Source organism: Lathamus discolor, chromosome 2 (genome assembly GCF_037157495.1).
Source record: "Lathamus discolor isolate bLatDis1 chromosome 2, bLatDis1.hap1, whole genome shotgun sequence".
Taxonomy (NCBI): domain Eukaryota; kingdom Metazoa; phylum Chordata; class Aves; order Psittaciformes; family Psittacidae; genus Lathamus; species Lathamus discolor.
This window is the reverse complement of record NC_088885.1, coordinates 25,728,563-25,750,066: the sequence shown is the minus strand read 5'-3', so window position 1 is coordinate 25,750,066 and position 21,504 is coordinate 25,728,563. Positions and strand designations below refer to the sequence as shown.

The 21,504-nt window shown below is 41.9% G+C and overlaps 1 protein-coding gene across 4 annotated transcripts in view; it reads right to left on the bottom strand.

Annotated features, from left to right (window-relative positions):
• GLCCI1 (glucocorticoid induced 1) overlaps positions 1-17,948 on the bottom strand; it is a 55,460-nt gene extending 37,512 nt beyond the window's left edge. For 2 of the 4 annotated variants that reach the window (XM_065666202.1, XM_065666203.1), the window contains exon 1: positions 16,998-17,944. In XM_065666202.1, the coding sequence (XP_065522274.1) occupies positions 16,998-17,454 (457 nt within the window). In that variant the 5' untranslated portion in view covers positions 17,455-17,944. Of the gene's footprint in view, positions 1-16,997 lie in introns of all 4 variants that reach the window. The other 2 variants (XM_065666204.1, XM_065666205.1) reach the window with 2 other exon arrangements.
• Positions 17,949-21,504: the final 3,556 nt, after the last annotated feature.

Genomic DNA, 21,504 nt, shown 5'->3' with positions numbered 1-21,504 from the left:
GATGCAGTTCAAATTTGGCCAAAACTTTTCCAGTCACATTCCTGCATGGATATATTCAGCTTAAACAGACTGAAATTATCGTAAGAACTTCTCAGATGACACAAATTCCTTTCAAGTTAAGTGAAAAACATGAAATAAAAATAAAATTCATTGTTTCCTAAAACTAGGACTATTAATATTGTCAGCTCCTTATCAATGTCAGTTAACTGTGACACACTCCTGCCAAAATGCTAGAACACATTCCTGCAGTAATATCTTGATTTTTTTCTTCAAAGTTCATCTATAACTGAAACTATTTACCCAAGACAGCCAAGTCATGACACCATGAAATAGCAGTACTGAGTTTCACAAGAAAGTTTAATAAGATGCTGTTCAGTTCAATTACTAACACTGCAGAGCCTTCTGGTTCACCTTCAGAGCTGCTAGAGGAATGAGTTCCCAAGCTTTGTCCTCATCCATTCCTAAAGAATTTCAGATTTTACCTAGGAAATTAATACCGACGTCAGAAGAATTTCCTCCAAAAATACAGAAGACTCTTGGAAGGACTCACTTTGATGAGTAGTTTGCTTAAGACTCTTTTCAAGAGCCCCAGAGTTCAAGCTGTCTGGCTTGAAGAAGATGCAGGGACTAGATATTATGTTATGAAGTAGTATATATTTTTGGACATCCTTACTAGACAAAAACAATTATTCAGAGGTGCCTATGTGAATGGCTCTTAAATAATGAAGTATGTGGGAACGCAGCATGGGAAATCATAAACTGGAAACAGAAAGCTGAATATTAATGAATGGTGACCCACAGCGACTACTAAGAATGATAGCCCAACACTGAGGTCATGTTTACCACAGTAGCAGCTGATGATGACTTAACCCCCCCATGTCTAGTCAAGTGCCCTCTTTCTGTTACATCTTCTACAAGCATGAAAAGGAATACTTCACTCTTGCTTGCTTTGGACTATGATGCCTTGAGTATTACAAAAGTACACTTTCAGATACAAGAGAAGGAGCAGTCTCTGAAGAGTCTGGTCAAGGATTTTTTTCACTTTTGTTCATTTTTGCAGTGCATACATAGTGATAATGTACTGATTCCAGAACATATATTTGACTGGTCTTTCCCACCTCCAATTAGGTAGGTAGGTGGACAAGCTGGTGTATGTTTGTCTGCAGAACTCATTACTATGACTTTGTGAGGAAAAACACTGAAAAATGGGGATTTAGAGGACACTCAAAAAAAAATATTTCAATCTTCATTCTCAAGAAGGCTTTTCTCCTGTAACTGGAGCCAAAATCTTTCATGAAAAAGATTAACAAGGGATTTGGGGTCCCTAGAATTTTTACGCCACAAGATAGATCTACTGGCTCAGAAGATGTTTCCCATTTGCCACTCACTGATGGACTTGTGTCTGACCCAATCTGCAAACTGGCTGAAATGACTGTATTAACAGTTCAGGGTGGTGTAGAACAACAAAGAGCATACTGTTTGCTACATACTATTAAGACAAAATAACAAAAAATAGGATTTTAAATGGCAACTTAAAAAACACAACACCTTAATATGTAATTGAATGGAAAAAATATCATTGCACTCTTCCTTCTGTAATTTCAAATTAAGTCTCTTTAATAACTTAAAACAAAACAAAATATTCATTTTTTCCAAACATGTAAAGTGCAATACAGTGTTTTGCTACCAAAAGGATATTTGTAGGAGGATATAATAAAAGATGGTCATTTTACGTTACTTCTGATACATCTCAAAATATTGTACATCCATTCAACTCAGTAAAATGTCTATCTTTATTATGTGCACTGCACTGGTTTTGATTCAGTTTTATCAACTTCAGAAATTATTCCCAAATTTATATTTTTAGAAACCAATACAGAGGAAGACTAAAAATGAAGGGGGATGACATTCTGAAGTAACTAAACAGACTGACACAATCCACTCTGAATTATCTTTTCATTATCTGTAACACTGAATCAACAAAAATAAACGCATGGAATAGCACCATAATCTCACCAAGGCTCCAACAACCAAACTGAACAAACTTAAAGCAGTCCACTTGAGATTTGAGACCTTTTCAGAGATTGAGATCCCTGCATGATGTGCTTTCTATATCCAAAATTCTTCAGGAAAGGAAGGAAGAAAGAAAGAAAACAAATAAGCAAGCAGGCAATAACAACAACAACAAAGGGTCATTTAACAGACTGGTAGCCATGGCAAATTCAGTTTTGTACTTGACCAGGCTTACAAGAATTTAAACTGAACTACATTAAACAGCAAGTCAATACAAGAGGTAACCTACACTGGGTCAAAACACGAAACCAGCTTGCTCTTTCAAAGGAAAGCTGTAGACAAAGACCCACAGTAAGGGTTTACAGTAATCAACCATATTGAGTTATCTTTTAAAGCCACCACAACTTAAGCCACATGAAAAGGGAAGAGGTCTTCTGTCTAGTCATGGAATCCAATGGGTAGCTGAAGGCATTTCCTTCCATCAAGGAGAAGATTTCCTTCCATCCACTCTATGCATGACTCTTCAAGAACATACAGATCTACTCACATAACTGCATGGGAAGGCACAGTGCTCAGAGCTAGGCTATAGATACATGGACAAAGGGGGACAGATGGATGAATCTGTAAGCATACAAATTTAATTGGACCTATGGCTGACTCAGAATATTGGTTGCCTTATGCTTGTATGATGAAGCATGGTCTCTGCCCCATTTCACTATTCCATCCAAGTACAGGTCACATAAAACGTGACTACACATAACTTTCAGAAGTCCGATTTTGTTCAGGGCAAAACTCCCCTGTTTAAAATGAACACTATCCTTAGAGATCAAGCATAGAAAGAACGCTCTTATCTCAGTAAGCAAAGTAAACAAAGTACAAGGAAGAGAGCTTCAGCTCTCCAAAACTAAGTCATTCCTCTAACAAAGATTACTGCTGGCATGTATAGGATCTGTATACAAAAGACAAAGCATTTAATATCACAAAAGCCTGCTTTGTTCAACAGATGTGACCTACATACTTCTACTCTAATAGAACACCAGGTAGGTAAAAAACACAATTCCAAATCTTTCAGATTTTTATGTATTTCACATTTTTAGGGTGTTTTTGTTTTTTTTTTTTTTTTTTAATTTAAACACTATACAAATACCTAAACTTGGCGTCATTTAATTAATTATCTAAGAATTGGTCCTTTAAAAAGCTAAAACAAAACTAATTTGAGCTCAGGAGTAGTTGGAGAAAAGATCACATTGAAACAAGTAACCAATTATTAACTGTTGTGCACTTCTACAGGTATAGAGAGTTTTCGTCATTTTAGTTCATTAATTTAAATCATAGAATAGAATAGTTAGGGTTGGAAAGGACCTCAAGATCATCTAGTTCCAACCCCCCCGCCATGGGCAGGGACACCTCACACTAAACCATCCCACCCAAGGCTTCATCCAGCCTGGCCTTGAACACTGCCAGGGATGGACCACTCACAACCTCCCTGGGCAACTGATTCCAGTGCCTCACCACCCTAACAGGAAAGAACTTCCTCCTTATATCCAATCTAAAATCTGTTGAATGATAAATTTATCCAATATTGAGAAATTAACTGGGAACCAAAAAGAACACTGAAGCTCTTGTTTTTTTCTTCTTCCAGTTTATTAATCATTAAAACCTTGGAGAAAATTATGAACACATGCAATTAATTCAGTAACTAAAAATAGTATCACCTTTGTTGAATAAACTTAATGACTCTGAAGGGATTGTTGTTGTTGGTATAATGACACGAACAATTTAACAAAATGTAGAAAAGTGAGAGGTTTGCACACCACTTTCCATCAAAAAGCAGCTGGACATATTGGGAATAAAAACCCTTAAAAAAAACAGAAGGCATGATTCACCACTTTCACAATCAAAATACACAAAGAACTGTAATCAATGTACAATAGGCTATACAATGCCATCATAATGATCATCAATGATGAGATAGAAGGCATTCTCCTAGCTAGAGATGATTATACTGAACAAGAATAATACTTTTTCAGAAAAATAGAAACATAAAACCAGATTAAAACTGATTGCTCACATCAGGCTGCCCAACTCTGCTGATTAAATAAATTATCTATCCATTATCAATTAAGTCATAAAAACAAAGGACTAGAAACAACTTCCTAAATCAGGAGCCCAGCTCTCAACTATCACTGATAAAACACACATAATCACTTAACAATTACAGACTTAGTCTTACAGCACCTGGCTACTTTGACCCACAATTTCTACTGGAAAAAATAATGCTGATTTTAGTTTTCCAATGGTGTCAGGCCTTCTTATAGTTTTCCACATAAACATTTACATTGTGAAACCAATCTACCCATTCACGTCTCAGCACTAACTTAAAGTTCTTCCTTCCCACCTCTCCATTCCCTTCCCTGCTCACCTGGATTCAGAGAAAACAACTGTATTTTTATTCAGAGCATATTTTTTTCATCACCACAGTTAGCCTGCCCACTGTTAGTGTAACCTAGCATGCCTTCTCCAAGTCTGCTCCAGTTGATCTTACCCTTCTGAAAACATGGAGCGCCAGAACTGTGAGCAGTTTCCCAGACAATGTCTCAGCAGGCCTCTGCACTGTTCATTTGTGCAAGACCTGACCTGTGCCCAGTACTTTTTCAGTAACCTCATGTTGGCAGTTCAGAGATCCCACCATCACCCAACTCCACCCTCCAGAACTTTCAAATTACATGCTCCCCCCTTAGAGGAAAAGGTATTCTGTCCAAGTACAACCTCACATACGTAAACCTCAATTTTTTTGCTTTTAAATCTCACTCTTTGAAATTATGATTTCAACTCCCAAGGTCCTTCTACTCTTCTTGCATAATCTTCCTGTGTACTAATTAAATTTCTCAAAATTCATCAATGGTTTCATCACCCTAATTTTAAAATTTGCCTAAGCAGATAAGATCTACTTCCCATCTAGAAAAATCAGGTCTCTTATATCAAAACCACCAGGTTAGCATGATACAATTGGGAAAACTCATTTTGCACTCCAACATCTCTTCCTGTTTTCCACCATCCCTCGGGACTTCTTCTGAATTTTCACCTATAACATGAGTTAGACCAACAGTCTCTGTAATTCAGAACTGGACTCTACACCATACTTGGCTATCTATACTCAAATGGTGTCACCTCCTTTTCAGAAGATTGCCTTAGAAACCTGAAGGTAAGCATGAACTTCTGAGTAGGTTTTTCTAGAATCCTGCAATAGAGATGACCAAATTGACTTTATTAAAATATGCAAACTGTATTTATCATACTCTTGGTAATTTCTAATTCCAGATTACCCCTCTCCTTTTTTTTTTTTTTTTTTTTTGGTGTGGTTTTTGAGGGGTTTTTTAATCTTCCTGGGTTAAAAAATCACTGCCTTAATTGGAAGCTAGTAACTTACACTTTGCTATGGTGAGTACGAAGCATTGAATAAATATCTGTGCTGTGGGATTTTTGCTACCATTCCCTGAAGCTGATTTTGAAGCCATACATTCCATCAGATCAGTCTTAGACCATCCTTAACCTTTTTTTTTCCCTTGGTACCAAATGGTGCAACTACTTTTTCCTTGGTTTTCTGCTTGCATGTTTCTACTATCTGTCTTAATGCATGTAAAGTCCAAGCCTTTCCAGGTTTCAGCTAAGTGAAAAGATTCACTTCTGATTGACAATGTGTCAGTTTTTTCCCAGTTGTTCCTGCTGTATCTTGCAGGCTCCCTGCTTATTCCTAACAACCTTTTGAGGACTTGTCCACGCAACCAGATCACATCCTTGATTTTTCCTGACATTTTAAATATTCCAATAGTGCTTACATTTTTCATTAAGACAGATCCTCTCTGTATTCATCAGAACAACCTTGTTTAGCCAAATTTTCAAACTATTTCCTTCTGAAATCTGAAGCAGTAGTCCAGCTTTTCTTAATTTTAGAACACACCTTTATGTAGGATTGTTTTTCTCTGGCTGTATATGCATGTAAATTTCATTATTAAAAAAGGCCTAGTTGTAAAAAAAAAAAAATCTAACATTTATGGTATATACACTGCCAGTGCACCCATTTCTTCTGCTTCTCCCAGATTTTGTGTTGTCAGATTCAGCAATTCCCATCTTCAATACAGCTAAACTGAGTTTCTATTCTTGCAAACAAAAGATCTCCCTGCATCCTGCAACTTAATATTAAACATTGTACACATCACTGAAAAAAAAAATAATAATAATCATGAGACTCCAATCCTCTTAGTATGCTAATTCCTCCTTTGGAAGAACTTAAGGTAGATGTATACAACAGTTCCACAAAATCGATATTTTAAACACACTTCAGTACACAACTTGGTTTGAAAGCATGAGTCTCTCTGTTTCTACAGTAATGTCCAAAGGTTATTTGGATCTTCAGTGTGGACAGCCTCCCGAGTTGAGTATGTCTCTCCAGTCATTTCCTTGTATGGAAATTTCTGAAATACATATTACTTTTAAGCATACATGAGTTGATTCCATTTTGCCCATGACAAATTTTTCTCTTCCAGATTAGGACTTTTTCTTGTTCCCCCTGAAAAGAACATCAAGTATTTCTAATGTATTTCATGGCTTCGTTGTGGGAGAAGAAAACATTACAAAGATTAATATTTGGGGCAAGGTATCTCGTACAAAAAAGGAACCACTGAAGGTGAAATACCAGGAAATCACAGTATGAGAGTAAGCATGTGTCAGGGTATTCCACTATCAATTGCCACAAGCAAACACAGCTATCAGTTAAGAATGAAAATTTTAAGGCCTTGAACACAAATTTACTTCTGCAAAGACAGCTTCTCCTTTAACCTGGCAGCTTCCCAACTACTGTGTAAACCTAAGTCTTATTCTGCATTCTTCAGCAGTTGGCTGATATTTTTAGAGTCACAATGTTCAAAGTCTGTTCTGGGACACTCGGCAAAAATCTGGGTTTAATTTTTATTGAGCAAGTCAATTCTACATTACTTTGAAAAGCAGAAAGTTAAGATATCGCATATCACAAAAAAAATTAGGTAATATATGATCTAGTGGATATGAAGGTGTGACACCTAATTGCATAGTGTCAACACTGCAAAGTCACTTGGGTTTTGCAATGTACTTTCCAGGGCTCCAGACAGATCAGCTGATATGTGGAGCTGAATTTACAGTGACTCTGTGTGTGGGAACTCCACTCACCAAACCCAGACCGAACCACAATAGTATCTGCCATAGTCATCAGGACCTTCTAATCCTACTGGGCTAATGAGCACTGCCATCCTGTGCAGAAGTGGTACTGAGACCTGTTAAATACCTACAGAGACCCATGGGTCCTGGAGAGCCACTCACATGCTGTTGATCTCCGTAGCTTGACTTCTGGGAACATGGTGCAAAAATTTGAAGTTTTACCTAGCAACATTTCTGATCCAGCATGGCTACAGCAACTGTACTATTATCCCTGGAAGCTCTGTGTTCACAAACCTGGCATTTATATCTGCACCTAGGTAGCATGCCCCCAGACAGCCAGTGGCTGGCTGCATGTCATGCTTTGAAGAAGTGGGCTTTGTATTTACAGGCTCATTTCTGCAGACTATGATTAAAAGAATTAGCTAGTAATTGAGTGCTGAATAACCATAATTTCTTTCCTGGTAAGAACACATTATTTCCAAACCACAGTTTGGTTTCTAAATGGTGACAGAAGTCAACAGATTAGTTTTGATTATTTTTACTTAGTACTGCAGCCTAAGCACCTACATTAAAATGTTTAGTTTTTTCCAGACATGAAGCCTTTCTGAAAAATATTGATATGCAGGTAATCCAGCTAACCAACCTTCACAGAGTCTATCAGAACTCCAGAATAGGCATTGTACCCCCAAACACCAGAGATTAAAAGGCACAGGATACAACAATATCCATTTTGCCATACATCTAATCTGTTCACAACCAAGTGGTTACTGTTACAGAAAACATCTCCAAAAGGAGACATTTAATACTTAAACAAAATTAAACTTCATACATCTACAGAATGAGTTTCAAGTTTGTAGCATGAATGCCAGGTACCTTGCAATGACAGGTCAAGCCAGTTAGACAAGCGTTAATTCTTGAAATTCAGAAGTGTGTCTAGAGCTAATCTTCAAGCTTAATTGCCTGGTGGTGAGAGTGTAGGAAAGAAGGATGAAGCTAAACCTCATTCACACAGGAGACTTGCGCTGTTCAAGGAACGGGACACCTAAATTATCATTCCAGTTTAGGCTATCTGAAGGTGGAATATGAATGGAATATTCTACAATGAATTTTAGACTATTCAGAAAACATGATGGAACTGCTATTGTACTGTTCTTAGCCGCCACTCTTACAAGCAAAATACAAGATACATTATTCCTGAAAACAAATTATGTAGCATGGGTAAAACCAGATTCAGGTTGTGCAAAACAAGTGGCATATAAGGACCAGTGTTGTTATTCATTCGTATTTGATTTTGGAGAATAACATCCACTGTGAACAGCTACTCCTCAATTTAACACTAGGGGCAGTGAAAGTTAAATCTTTATAAACACCAACATCTGTGTCATCATTTATTGTTTGCACACATGCAACACTAAATAAGGACTATCCAATACACAACCTTGCATTAGGGTTTCAAAACCCAAGTTCGTAACATTTTATGACTTACTGGGAAGTATACAGCCTTTGAAGCAGCAATATCAAACATGGAAAGCTGATTAAGAGGTCTACTCCTACTTTTTGATGAAAACTTTTTATCAAAATCACTGATTCTTCCATTGACCCAACACCAACTGGTCAGGTTAATCCCTATTTACAAATGGTTTGCAAAGAAAACTATTATTGCTTGAGTGTAGACACCCACACCTTCTGGGTGTTTTTCATCCCCCCCATAAGAGAAAACAAATCTGTTTATAACAGGGGTAACTCAGCAGTTTAGTAGGATGCAGCAGCAGCGTCTTATAAGTACTGGTGCAGATACCAAATAAGCAGGAAAGGTACAGAAGAGAAATGAACAGAACAGGGCAGAGGCAGCACTACAAGGGCAGAGGCAGCATTACAAGGCCAGAGACAGCAGGCTGAGGACACTGCCCATCATGGCCTCACTTGGCCTGGCTGGGTTTCCTTCCCCAAGGTAGACTACATGACCTCTTCTGTCTAACAGCAGAAGACAGTCTGAGCAGAGTCATCATCAGGCAGTCTAAGAAAACCATGTAAGGGAGCAACTCTGGTTGTAAGTCCATATTCACACAGATGGAAAAGAGAGGAGGACATGTACGCCAGTTTCAACCATGGGTGAGTGTTACCATGGATGAGAGCCTAGTTTCGGAAAAATAACAGTTGGAGAGACCATCTCACCATTCAAAAGGATTGATATTACACACTGCATCATGATACTCTGTGTGGTATCCATACTGCGGAAGTCTCAAATTGTGGTCCCTTTTAATACCCATCAACTATTTTCAAGCTTTAGGATTTAATTTCCAGTTCAAAAATAGTCCTAACATACATTAGTGTCTATGATATTCAGAGACAAATCAGGCAGAGAAACATTTAAGCATAACTAAAGAACAATCAAGAAGTTCAAAATGTAAAAAACAGATTAAGTATGAACACCCATTTTTCTTCACTGTAATCTCCAATTGTCTAAATTTTGCAACTGTCCACACCTCAAAAATGGTGACATGAAGGAAACGGGGATAATATCAGGCTGATAAGTTGCTGTGTATATATCTCTTCTAATGAGATGCAAATATTATTTTACTTGCCTGAAAATGCCTTAAGCCATTGTTTAGGCACTACAGATTTATATGGGCGGCAGTGTGGAAAGAGAGGGAACTGAATGCGTTTAATGCTAAGGCGCATGAAAAACAACAAGGTGCTTGGTGACAGCCAGCATGGCTTCACTAAGGGGAAATCCTGCCTGACCAATCTGGTGGCCTTCTATGATGGGGCTATGGAACTGATGGACAGGGGTAAAGCAGTTGATGTCATCTACCTGGACTTGTGCAAAGCATTTGACACTGTCCCACACAACATCCTTCTCTCTAAATTGGAGAGATATCAATTTGATGGATGGACCACTCAGTGGATAAAGAACTGGCTGGATGGCCGCACACAAAGAGTTGTGGTCAATGGCTCGATGTCCGGCTGGAGACCGGTAATGAGTGGTGTCCCTTAGGAATCGGTGTTGGGATCGGTCTTGTTTAACATCTTCATTGCTGACATGGACAGTGGGATTGAGTGCGCCCTCAGCAAGTTTGCCGATGACACCAAGCTGTGTGGTCCGGTTGATACGCTGGAGGGAAGGGATGCCATCCAGAGGGACCTTGACACGCTTGTGAGGTGGGCTGATGCCAACCTTATGAAGTTCAACCACAACAAGTGCAGGGTCCTACACCTGGGTCGGAGCAATCTCAGGCACAGCTACAGACTGGGCAAAGAAGAGATTCAGAGCGGCCCTGCAGACAAGGACTTGGGGGTGCTGGTTGATGAGAAAATGAACATGAGCCGGCTTCAGTGTGCGCTCGCAGCCCAGAAAGCCAACCGTATCCTGGGCTGCATCAAAAGGAGCGTGACCAGCAGGTCGAAGGAGGTGATCCTGCCCCTCTATTCTGCTCTTGTGAGACCTCACCTGGAGTACTGTGTGCAGTTCTGGTGTCCTCAACATAAAAAGGACATGGAACTGCTGGAACAAGTCCAGAGGAGGGCCACGAGGATGATCAGGGGACTGGAGCACCTCCTGTATGAAGATAGGCTGAGGAAGTTGGGGCTGTTCAGCCTGGAGAAGAGAAGGCTGTGTGGGGACCCAATAGCAGCCTTCCAGTATCTGAAGGGGGCCTATAGGGATTCTGGGGAGGGACTCTTCATCAGGGACTGTAGTGACAGGACAAGGGGTAACGGGTTCAAACTTAAACAGGGGAAGTTTAGATTGGATATAAGGAGGAAATTCTTTCCTGTTAGGGTGGTGAGGCACTGGAATCAGTTGCCCAGGGAGATTGTGAGTGCTCCATCCCTGGCAGTGTTCAAGGCCAGGTTGGATGAAGCCTTGGGTGGGATGGTTTAGTGTAAGGTGTCCCTGCCCATGGCAGGGGGGTTGGAACTAGATGATCTTGAGGTCCTTTTCAACCCTAACTATTCTATGATTCTATGATGATCATTAATAGTGTTGACTATCTCAGGTCCTGAGCAAAATTTTCTAGTTGTTTATCTTTAGTACAGGATCCTTTTTTTTTTTTTCCATTAATAAAAGACACTTCTTAAGAAATGCTAGTCAATATTTGAACCCTATTACATTAACAACTTTGCCTGAATATATGCTAAATCCATGGAGAATTAACTTTGTGTCAAGTGTTGGCAACACTTTTTCCTACTGGAGATATTGGCATCCAACTTAAACAGGAACTGTGGAAAGAAAAAACACAAACAAACCAACCACGCAACAAAACAACTATTACCTTCTTCAGATGAAGATAATGACTCAACTGATGAAGTCACACAAAAAAAAAAAAAAAAAAAAAAAAAACAAGAACACTGCAGATATTCACTTGTACTGAAACATTGAGGAGCATATAGTTTATTTCCAATAGGTTTTACATTGTTACAGCTATTGCTTTCAAGTCCAGGTTGAATTGAAATTTTAGAATTACTGCATCAGTTATCTTTTTCTTTCATTATGGTATCTAGAGTAGTAGCATAAACCCCATTTTAAAAATAAATACTTTTCATTATGAATTTTTGCAATATAGCAAAGCTCAAGAACTCATTATATATGTCTATATTAATAAACACTGAGCCTTTTTGTAAGATTCTAAGATACATTCCCTTGATCTATCCTCCTGCATTTTCATATGTGTTTAAAGAACCTCCATTCATCCCACCACCATGGGAAGGGACAAAGCACAGGAACTATGCATTTCAGAAACCTCATTTCAGTATTAGTCACTGATTTACTACACATGGATGTCGGCAAGTAACTTCACTTTGGCCATATGTAACACAGTAACACTTGCTTGTGTCCAAAGAATTAAAGGTCAAGTAGTCATTTAAAAGAGATACATGTATTGACTTTATGTTACTTTTTTCCATATGGGAAGGTAGCGCTTTCTTAATAGCTAATGCCTTGCTGCCATGCCATTCAAGTTCAATGGATAAAGTATCTTATTTTTCTTTCCTGAAGTTGTTTTCAACACCTGAAAGAAGCTCAATTAATTTGTGTTCTGAAATATATTTATTAAGGACATCTAATATACTATTGCCATTTAAAGTGATGTTAAAACATGCGACTAAAAAGACTCTGAGTTCAAGAGAACTGGTTCAAATTTAGCCAGTGTCCTCTATTTCACCATATTATATTCCAGTGAAAGCTATTTTGGGAAGAGAGAGGGAGAAAGCTGGAGCAAAACTGTTTTGGCCATACAATTATGGGAATACTGTTTTTATTCAGGCATCAGGAAATAGGAAGCGTCACAAAAATTACTTCCTTACCTACATTTGCTAGAAATAAAGGAAAGATCTTCTTGATCTCTGGTATAAATGTTTATGATGCCAAAATATTGGATGGCTTGAACCCAGGATATTAAAGTAGTTCCGCCTTTTGAAGTCTGAGTTTTGTTTCTTTTTTTTAAATACTGATATCCTTTACAAGTCTAGAGATCAGCAAGATAGTCTGTCTTACTCCACTAGCCTTTTGTCTACTACCATAACAGAATACACATACTTATTACTCAGAACTGGGCTACACAGTTGTTTTGCATCTTTTTCAATTCCTTTCTTTTCCTAATGTTAGCAACATCTCAGGAGTTATTTTGGGAAGATACTGGTAACCTTTAACAGCCAAATCGATTCCAATATTCTCCAGATGCCCTTAAAATTAACCTTTGCCTCAAAATTTGATATGGGAAAAAAGTTTGTACTATGAACTCTGTAAGTGAAAGTTAGAAAAATATGAAGCATAATATTACAGTACCACCAGTTAGCACTAAACAAATTAAAGCATCTGATGAAAACACTATGAAACACACAGAAGTCATTTACACCCTCGCTGTACACAAAACATTGCATACCATGTGCAAAAAAAAAAAAAAAATTAAAAAAAAACAGAAAACCCCTCTCATGCTTAAATACAAACTTCTTTACAGAACAACAGAAACTACAGATTTTATCCAGGTAAGGCAAGAAAGAAATCAACTTGCTTTTTTCCTGTAACACACAAGTGTTCGCAAGCAATATGTTTTCTCTGACCTATCCAAGGTATTTATTATTATTATTATTATTATTATTGGAATGTCTATCATAAACCACACAGCTTCACATTCTGTTGACATTACATATATGTGAGCAGACATCTATCAGACACATTCCCTTTAAGGAAACCATGTGTTGTTACATTCAACCATACACTTTACATTACCACCTCTCCAAAACATGAATACAGGCTCTAAAAATGGATCTACTAGTAAGGAAAAAAAATGGTTTTTAAAAAAGGAGAATGCAGGTTTATCCTAGGATATCTGAAGTTTTTCTTTCCTCTTTTTCCTTTTTAGCACATTGAAATTACTCTATAGTACTCTATTTCTCATCAATTCAGTATCAATACTGACCAAGTACAAATACTGGCATTGGTGTTTACCTAACGGCTACCAATCCCCAAATTTGCTCAAAGAATCATCAAATTCTTAAAGTTTCAGTTCTAAACAGACAGGAGATTGCCGCAGAACAAAACATTTACAGCATCCTAGAAAGAAAGGACATAAAAGATGATGATGGCATGAGAAACAGAGCATGCTGCTTTCATTCGTATAGTAGTGATGTCAATGCCTGCAATGGTAGTTGCTCTGACCTGTAGAGGCTCTAAGCTGGAGTGTTTTCACAGAAATCTCCTTTATGAAAAAAAACCCACAACTCTGGCAAATGACTAAAATATCCACAACAAGATGGCTTAGTAGGACAGCCAATTCAAGGAGTTGATAGTGGAAAAGGCTGGAAGGAGGTAAGGAAAGGGCAGGTGTCTTAAAGAAGAGAAAAACATCTATCCATCACAATCACAAGCAGCCTCCAGCACAAGCATATTCGTGAAACGATCCAAGTCAGACTGCAGAATGAAAGACAAACAGATCCCCTGCACTGGTGAGAAAAACAACGGGATTATATCTACAGCCTAAGCTCACATTTTACAGCAGTTGGAAAAGGTTCTGAAAATACTGACAAAAAAAAAAAAAAAAACCCGCAACTTAATCAAGTTGCTTCCCCAAGACTTGCATGCTGATTACTATAAATAGCTGGAGTAGCACATTGTTTAACAAGCTGCAGCAAGATGGTCCATGTTTGAAAACAGAACATTCTTATTCCCCCCCCACCCCCAAGCCCTCCATTATTACTGCAGCAGTCCTCCAGTTCAGCAATCAATTTTCTACACAGTACATCACCGTACAAACACCAGTTTTAGTATCCATACGTCACATACTAAAATGCCGAGAACGAGCAGGGAAACAAAGACAAAATCCTGCCCCATGGCATGCAACTATATTCCAAATTGTGTAAAACCAGCTCTAGGTTGTTTTGTTGGGTTTTTTTCGGGGGGTGGGGGGGTGTTGGTAACCTTTTCCCATTTGCCAGACTGAAGAAATAGGGTATCTTATTTCCCTCGCCTGCTAGAAAATGGTGCCTGTATTTCGGGTAAAATAAAGCTGTTGACGTGTGCAATTGTGGTCATTATTAGGGCGATCACGTTGTTTTCATTCATTCATTCAGGATTTGCTAGAGGATGTCAGCTTCTGCAGCAGCAGCTGGCTTGACCTGGAGGAGGGGGAACAAATTCCTCGCAGCGCATACAGATTACAGGGTGCATTTCTTGATGGGCCATTTATGATTTTATACATTACACTCATTATGCCGAATCAAGCCATAGATGCTGCTAACATGGTCCACCATGAGGCAAGCACAAACAAGTTTAATGAAGGAAAAGTCACTCAGGACTAATTTATAGCCTGATTTATTAAGGCTAAAATAGTCTTCAGATGAAGACAACTGAAGCCACTTTCTAAAATTAAATTTTCCCCTCCAACAGGAAAAAAAATCGTACACAATGGTGAAATACTTCACAGCTTTGCAGTATTTTTGCTTGCTTGCAGGTAACTGCCCACATGCCCCCCTCTTCAGTACACCTTAAGCGTAGACCTTTACACACTGCACCACTACAATGTTTTCCTCCAGGTTCCCATAATTAAATAATTTACAGTATCCAGCACAATCACTCTTCCTATGCATCAACTTTTTGGTTTGCCTAGTTTCCCATGAGCATTTTGCAAGCATTAAAGGAGGAAAAAAAAAAAAAGAAATCTACATTGAGTATTGTATACAGTGTCAAAAGTATGATCTTTAACATTTTAAATAGAGCTTGAATGAGGAAAAACCACTGACGCTCAGTTCCATTCTCATTTTGCAAGAACTTCTGCAAGAATAGATGATATTTTTGAGACCTAAGTTACGAAGGATCTCTGTTCAGGTTGTAACACAACCCATTTGGTCATCTGCATAAGCACAAACACCATGCAAGGTAAATTAACTTCACATGTAACTGGCAGTGACATTTTGCTCATTTGCAAAATGCTGCCTATGTCCTAGGACTGTCACTGAAGTTACGCATACTACAGATTGTAAGGTTTTACTACACATTAAAACTGAAAGGGGTGGGGGTGGGGAGGAGGTAACAGATTCTACTGCTACAAAACACGTTGGCCACCAACACAGATCACAATTTGCCACACAAATGAAACACAGGAAGACTTCAGGAAGAGGCAGAACAAGCAAGGGGTACGGAACCACATAAACATGCCCAGAAAGAGATGATGTGCGATACCTGATTGCTACAGCAGGGTAACATAAGAAGTGCATTTAGTCTGATTCATTCAACTGCTAAAGTGATGGGGGAAGAAGGAGGGAGGGGGGCGAGGTAAGATGGCCACTGCCACTTTAACATATTCAATAATTTCACAGACAACCTGACGTAGGTTAAGTTGGACTTATTGGGAATCAATTTTACATTTTTAACTTTACAGGCCTATTTTCTACACTGGGGTTTGTTAGGTTTTGTTTGTCGGTTTGGTTTCTTTTTATAGTCTCTTAAGATTCAATATTAAACATCACAAGGAGACAGACTGTGTTATTTGTTTTTAAGCATCTCACGAGGGGCATTGCTTTTTTGTTTTGGAGTCTGTGCTTGAAAACATCATGTACTTTAACCTAAGATGTTATAAAAACTCAACTCCTTAACAAACCAAGCTCTGCAGAAAGGAAGAGCGTTTGATGCTCGGTTTTAGCACACACTTCAGAACTGGGTTGTGACACCCAGTTAGATATAAATCTAACCCATTAACAACCCGCACTAAATAATTACACCTGTAGACAGGGAAGCAAGTTAATTTTAGACTCGTTGCTCTATTACACAGCTCCACTTCCAGAGCCCGGGCACAAGGGAAGGAAGGAGCAGGAGCCCCTGGCTGCTCCTCCTCGCAGAGGGGCACCGCGGCGGCCCCGGGGGGCTGTCGGGGGGTCTCGCCCCACTCCGCTGGGCATGCGATCCCTCCCTTGGGCGCCTAGGGGGGAAGGGGGTGTTTTTCCCAAGCTGGATCTCCACCTCGCCCCAGGAGGAAGATGACTTCTAAGGAGTCGCTCCCTCCCCCTGGGAAGGCGGCGGGACGAGGGGCTTTCCCTCCTAGCAGGGCAAACCCGGTCACGGCACCTGCCCCACTCCCCAGGGTGGGGGTTAGGGCTCACCCTCGCTCCCCTATTCGCTAGAACTCGAAGCGGGGCTGCTCCCGTCGGGCCAGGCCGGGTGTCCGCCCGGGGGAAGGACAGGGCGCACCCCCACCCCGGGGAACTGAGGAGACGGTGCCAGGAGGCAGCATGGCCCCGGCCCGGCCGGCACCCCAGGGGGGTAGGGAAGCGGGACGGGCTTTGTCCCGGTGCTTTACCTCTGTACACTGGGGAGCTGGGGCTCCGTCTCTCAGGTGAGCTGCTCCTCCTGCTGCTGCCGCCGCTCTCCGGAGAGCGCCGCTGCCTGCCCTTCACCCTGCCAGGCTCCGCCACGATGCCTCCCGCCGTCAACGGCGGCGTCGCGCTAGGCGGCGGCGGGCTGCCTCCGCCGCGACCCCCGCCGCTAACCCCCGGCCCGGTATTGCTGCCCACCGAGGCGGCGGGGGACCGTGTCGGGCTGTGCTGGTTGCCCCGCAGGAGCTGGTACGGGACGGTCGCTCGGATGGGCTGCAGCAGTCGACTGGTCCCCGCCGCACCTCCCCCGGCACCGTTACCGGGTCCCCCGGCCATGCCGCCACAGGCAGTGGGGGACCCGGCGGCGCCGCGCCTCATCCTCTGCGGCGGGGGCTGGTGGTGGGACGGGGGGGTCTGCGAGGAGCTGGACGAGGAGGACATGGTGGGGATGCTCGGGACTCGAAGGGCCACCCGCTCCGGCTGCTACTGGGGGGCCGAGCTCAGCCCCCGGCGTCCCGCATGCACCGGCCGCGGGGGAAGAGGAGGAGGAGGAGGAAGAAGGGAGGGGGCGGGGGGACAAGCGCTTCGCGGCCCGAGGGAGTCTCCGCGCCGCCTGCCCAGCTGCCCCCGGCGCTTCCTATCGGCGACGGAGGCTGCTCCCACGCCAGGCTCTGGCCATCGCCGCCCGCCCCAGCGTCGTGGGCACCGGGGGCGCTGCCGAGCCCCGCGGCCGCTCACATCGTACAGCGCTGCCGGCTCAGGGCGGTCGGCGGCAGAACGCGACGAGAGCACACGGAACCGGTGGGGGTCGGGCGGGGAGCGGCGGAGGCGCTCGCAACCAGCTCCAGCTCTCGCACCCGCCAGCGCCCGTCAGCCCCAGGCAGCACCATCCGCCCCCCGCGCCGCCCTGCCTCCGAATGGCAACGCGCAGCCCCGGCAGCCGGCCGCGACAGGCAGGGGCGGCAGGCACGTGCGTCTATTGGGCGCCACTACCGCGACAGATCAGTCTCCATTGGCAGATGGTCCTGTCGCTCTCTGCTCTCAACCAATGAGAAAGCGGCTCCTCGCGGCGGGGCGGGGCGACTGGGGCGGGGCGGTCCCGCTGGCGGAGGAGGCGGGCGATGGGAAGTGGGATGTGGCAGGCATGGGGCGGCCGGGCTCTGCGGGGCGGGCAGGGCTGCTCCGCGCCGCGGGGGCCCGGGCGCTGGACCCTGCCGGGGCGGTGGGACTGTGAGGGGTGAGAGGAGTCTGCTCGGGGCCCGGCCGGAGGCGTCCTGACCCCGTCAGGGTCTTCCCTCAGGGTAGCGGCCTATTTCTCCCCGGGCTCCAGCCGCCTCGCTGGTTCCCCGCCTCCCAGGTGGGCGTTCAGGGATGCCCGAGTTTGCGGGGCCGGGTGACGTCGGACTACCGGGCTGTATTGTTAATAGGTGGAAGGGGAGGGCAGTGAGGTACCAAGAGTTTGAAGTTGGCTTTAGCAGATGCCGATTTAATACTAACCAAAGATAGCAAGTATTCTGGACCAAGTCTTGCACTGCCCCTAATCCCATGAGACTCTATCTCTCCCCACATCCTCCACTCCCATGCAGGGCAGGCTCAGAAACAGAGCCACAATTACCCGTGACGAAGTTTATTCACGTCCATCATGTGTGACTGACAATAATCTTCCTTTTGCTAAAAGATCAAGATGTTCTTAAAATTCTAATTAAATGCAGTTTCGTAATTTCATGTAAGTGTAGATGGGATTTATATGAAAGTTTTCCTAGTGTAAATCCAAAAACCTGAAAGAATGTCAAGAAGGAAATAAAAAGTTTTACAGTGATACTAAGAAAAGTGCTTTTGTTTTAGGAGAAAAAGCTCCCACTAGATGAACGGATAACATGAGACAATGGGACAGAAAGAAAATAAAGATTTAGATAGGTATCTTAAAAGCTACGAAAATAAAAGGCTATAAGATCAGAAAGATAAGTTGAGCTGAGTCCACCAAGAGAGCAGGGTTTATGTTGGATCTGACACAAACAGGATGCTGGTGGAGGTGAAAGGAAAAACACAGTGAGTCCTCCTTCATGGAGGGAGCCAGCACAGTGTGATGGCCTCTCAGATTCACAGTGCAGGCTTCAAGAGAACAAAATTGGCAACATGAAACATAGGTAGCAATAAAAAGGTTGCTTTTTAACAAGCTATATTCTGCTATATAAGATACTGTGTCCCAATCAGTAACAAAAGTGTCACCAGAATTAGCTATATTCCTTGTACTCTTTTTGATTATCTAAATACTTACAGTTGTCCTATAGCTCACTTCAGGTTAGCAGAGTCACTCTGTACTTCCAAAGCTGTCTGCACCTATCATGACCCCTGGGTAGTCCAGGAACCAGTCGACAGTCCCAAGGAGAAACTGTATTCTAGGAAAATGCTTCTATTCATGGGCTGTTAACAAGCCTATGTTGGCACTAGCACCATGTGATGCAGCCACCGTGGTTATGTTACAGAAAGGCTTGGAATAATACACTGCACATCCACATGAACATGTGCTCGTCAACAAAGCTACTCCTATCAATTAATTTTAAGAAGAAACAGCAACCATGTATTTTTCCACTACTCCAGTCTTTTTGTTTGTTTTATTTTTTCTGCTAACATAAGCCAAATTTGTTTGTGTAACTGTGGTATAGAGCCTTTTCTCCTCAAGGATTCTATGCTCTGCTTAATCACAGCTTATGAAGTCTATCCAGTTTATTATTTTCTGCTTCACTGCACTGGGATCAAAATGATTTGAAAGCTTTCACCTGTAGAAGTAGCCTGCCCACACTAATATCAGTGGTGTTTTAAACAGTAAGCACATTTTCCTGTATCTTTGTCAGATAACTTTGCTGATACACTCATGTCTTACAGACTGAAAATCATTTGGTGTCATCTGAGAGAGAAGGTGAATCTTTGACTAGGACAATAGCTGATATGCTGCAGTGATTGCTGGTGCTCAGGGTTACATCCGACTAAAATAAAGATGAACAAGTATAACTTTTGATTTTAGCTGCTTAGACTCTGTTCTGCAATCCGTGCAAATACGTCCATCACATTCTTTCCTGTCAAAACAAGTGAGATATTTGAATAGGAAGAATAGATGCAGAAAGACAAGATAAACTTGTGACACAAAGTAAATCCCACAAGCTCCAAAACAAAAACAACCCCCCAAACCATAGGACACTGCGGTATAAAATACCAGCAGCAAGTCTTCCTTTCCAAACAGAAGGCTGTGCTGCAACCTTCCAGTCTGAAATGATTCAAACACAACTGAACTGACAACTGACCCAACACATCACTTGTGCAGCCTTCAAAGCAAGTGAGGAAGAGACCCACTAGGGCCACTTCCAATGAGACTCTTACCAGACACATCAACAGGCAGGCAGGGGAGACATCGCTCCCCAAAAGTTTCTTCCAGCTTCATCCCTTTCTTAACTAGGATTAGCATACGTAGTTTAACACCACCATGAGCCCAGGAAGCTGATTTTGGAAGATATTAAGAAAGTATTCTTCTGTGTTTTAAAGTGGTATGCCAACTGCTGAATTTTTCATTATGTTTTTGGTCTAGGTTTCAGAGCTCTTCCCTCTGGGAATACCATTGCTCTGCAGTATTCAGATGTAACAGGGAAAGTGAAGCAAAGACTGAGCTCCTACCAGCATCTTTATATCTTTCAAAAATCCATGTTTGCCTTAAATACCTTGAGACAACTTCTCAAAAGCCACATAATAGGCGCTTCTTGCTTCTCATTTCCATTTTAAGAAACTACCTTGTCAGAAGGCATGTGCTTAAGGGAGTTTATACTGGAGGTAACAGATATTTCTGAAACTTAAATCCTTTTGGGAGACACAGGCATCCTTTGCACAGCTTCTGGGAGAGGCATCATGAAAGCAGTGGAAATTACACATCACAGCAAAAGCATGGGAGCAAGGGAGTGACCTCAAGTAGTGGAGCAACAACAGGCAAAAGCAAAGCATGTCTCTCCTACTATTATCATTTACTAATGGGTTCCTCTCTCGAGAGCAGAAACAGGTTTATTTGAGTGCCATGAGCCATGGAAACCGCGAATGTTTCAGCAGTCACTAGACACTGTGCAATCCTAATCCTTATTTTGTTCCTACTTGAAAGTTTTTGAGAGGAAAAACTCATCAAATCTGGACATATCTTTTGTTTCTAGGCACTTACCTGGGTGTAAGGCCATCAATACTCTGCTCCCAGCGTATCTACATGCTTATCTCATTATTTTTGTGTCTATCTCCCTCTGTGTTTTCTTTGCTTCCCTTTGCCCACTCCACTTAGAATTCAGTTCTTTCTGACTGTCTCTGAGGTTTTCATACAGCACCTAATGCAAAACAGAAATGAGAAAGGGTGAGTTAATCTTCACATATCTTTGGATCCATTCTCTTTATTTCACTTATTTGTAACAAATATGTAATTGGGAATATTACATTTGCGAAGAGAGAAATAACAAGATGAAG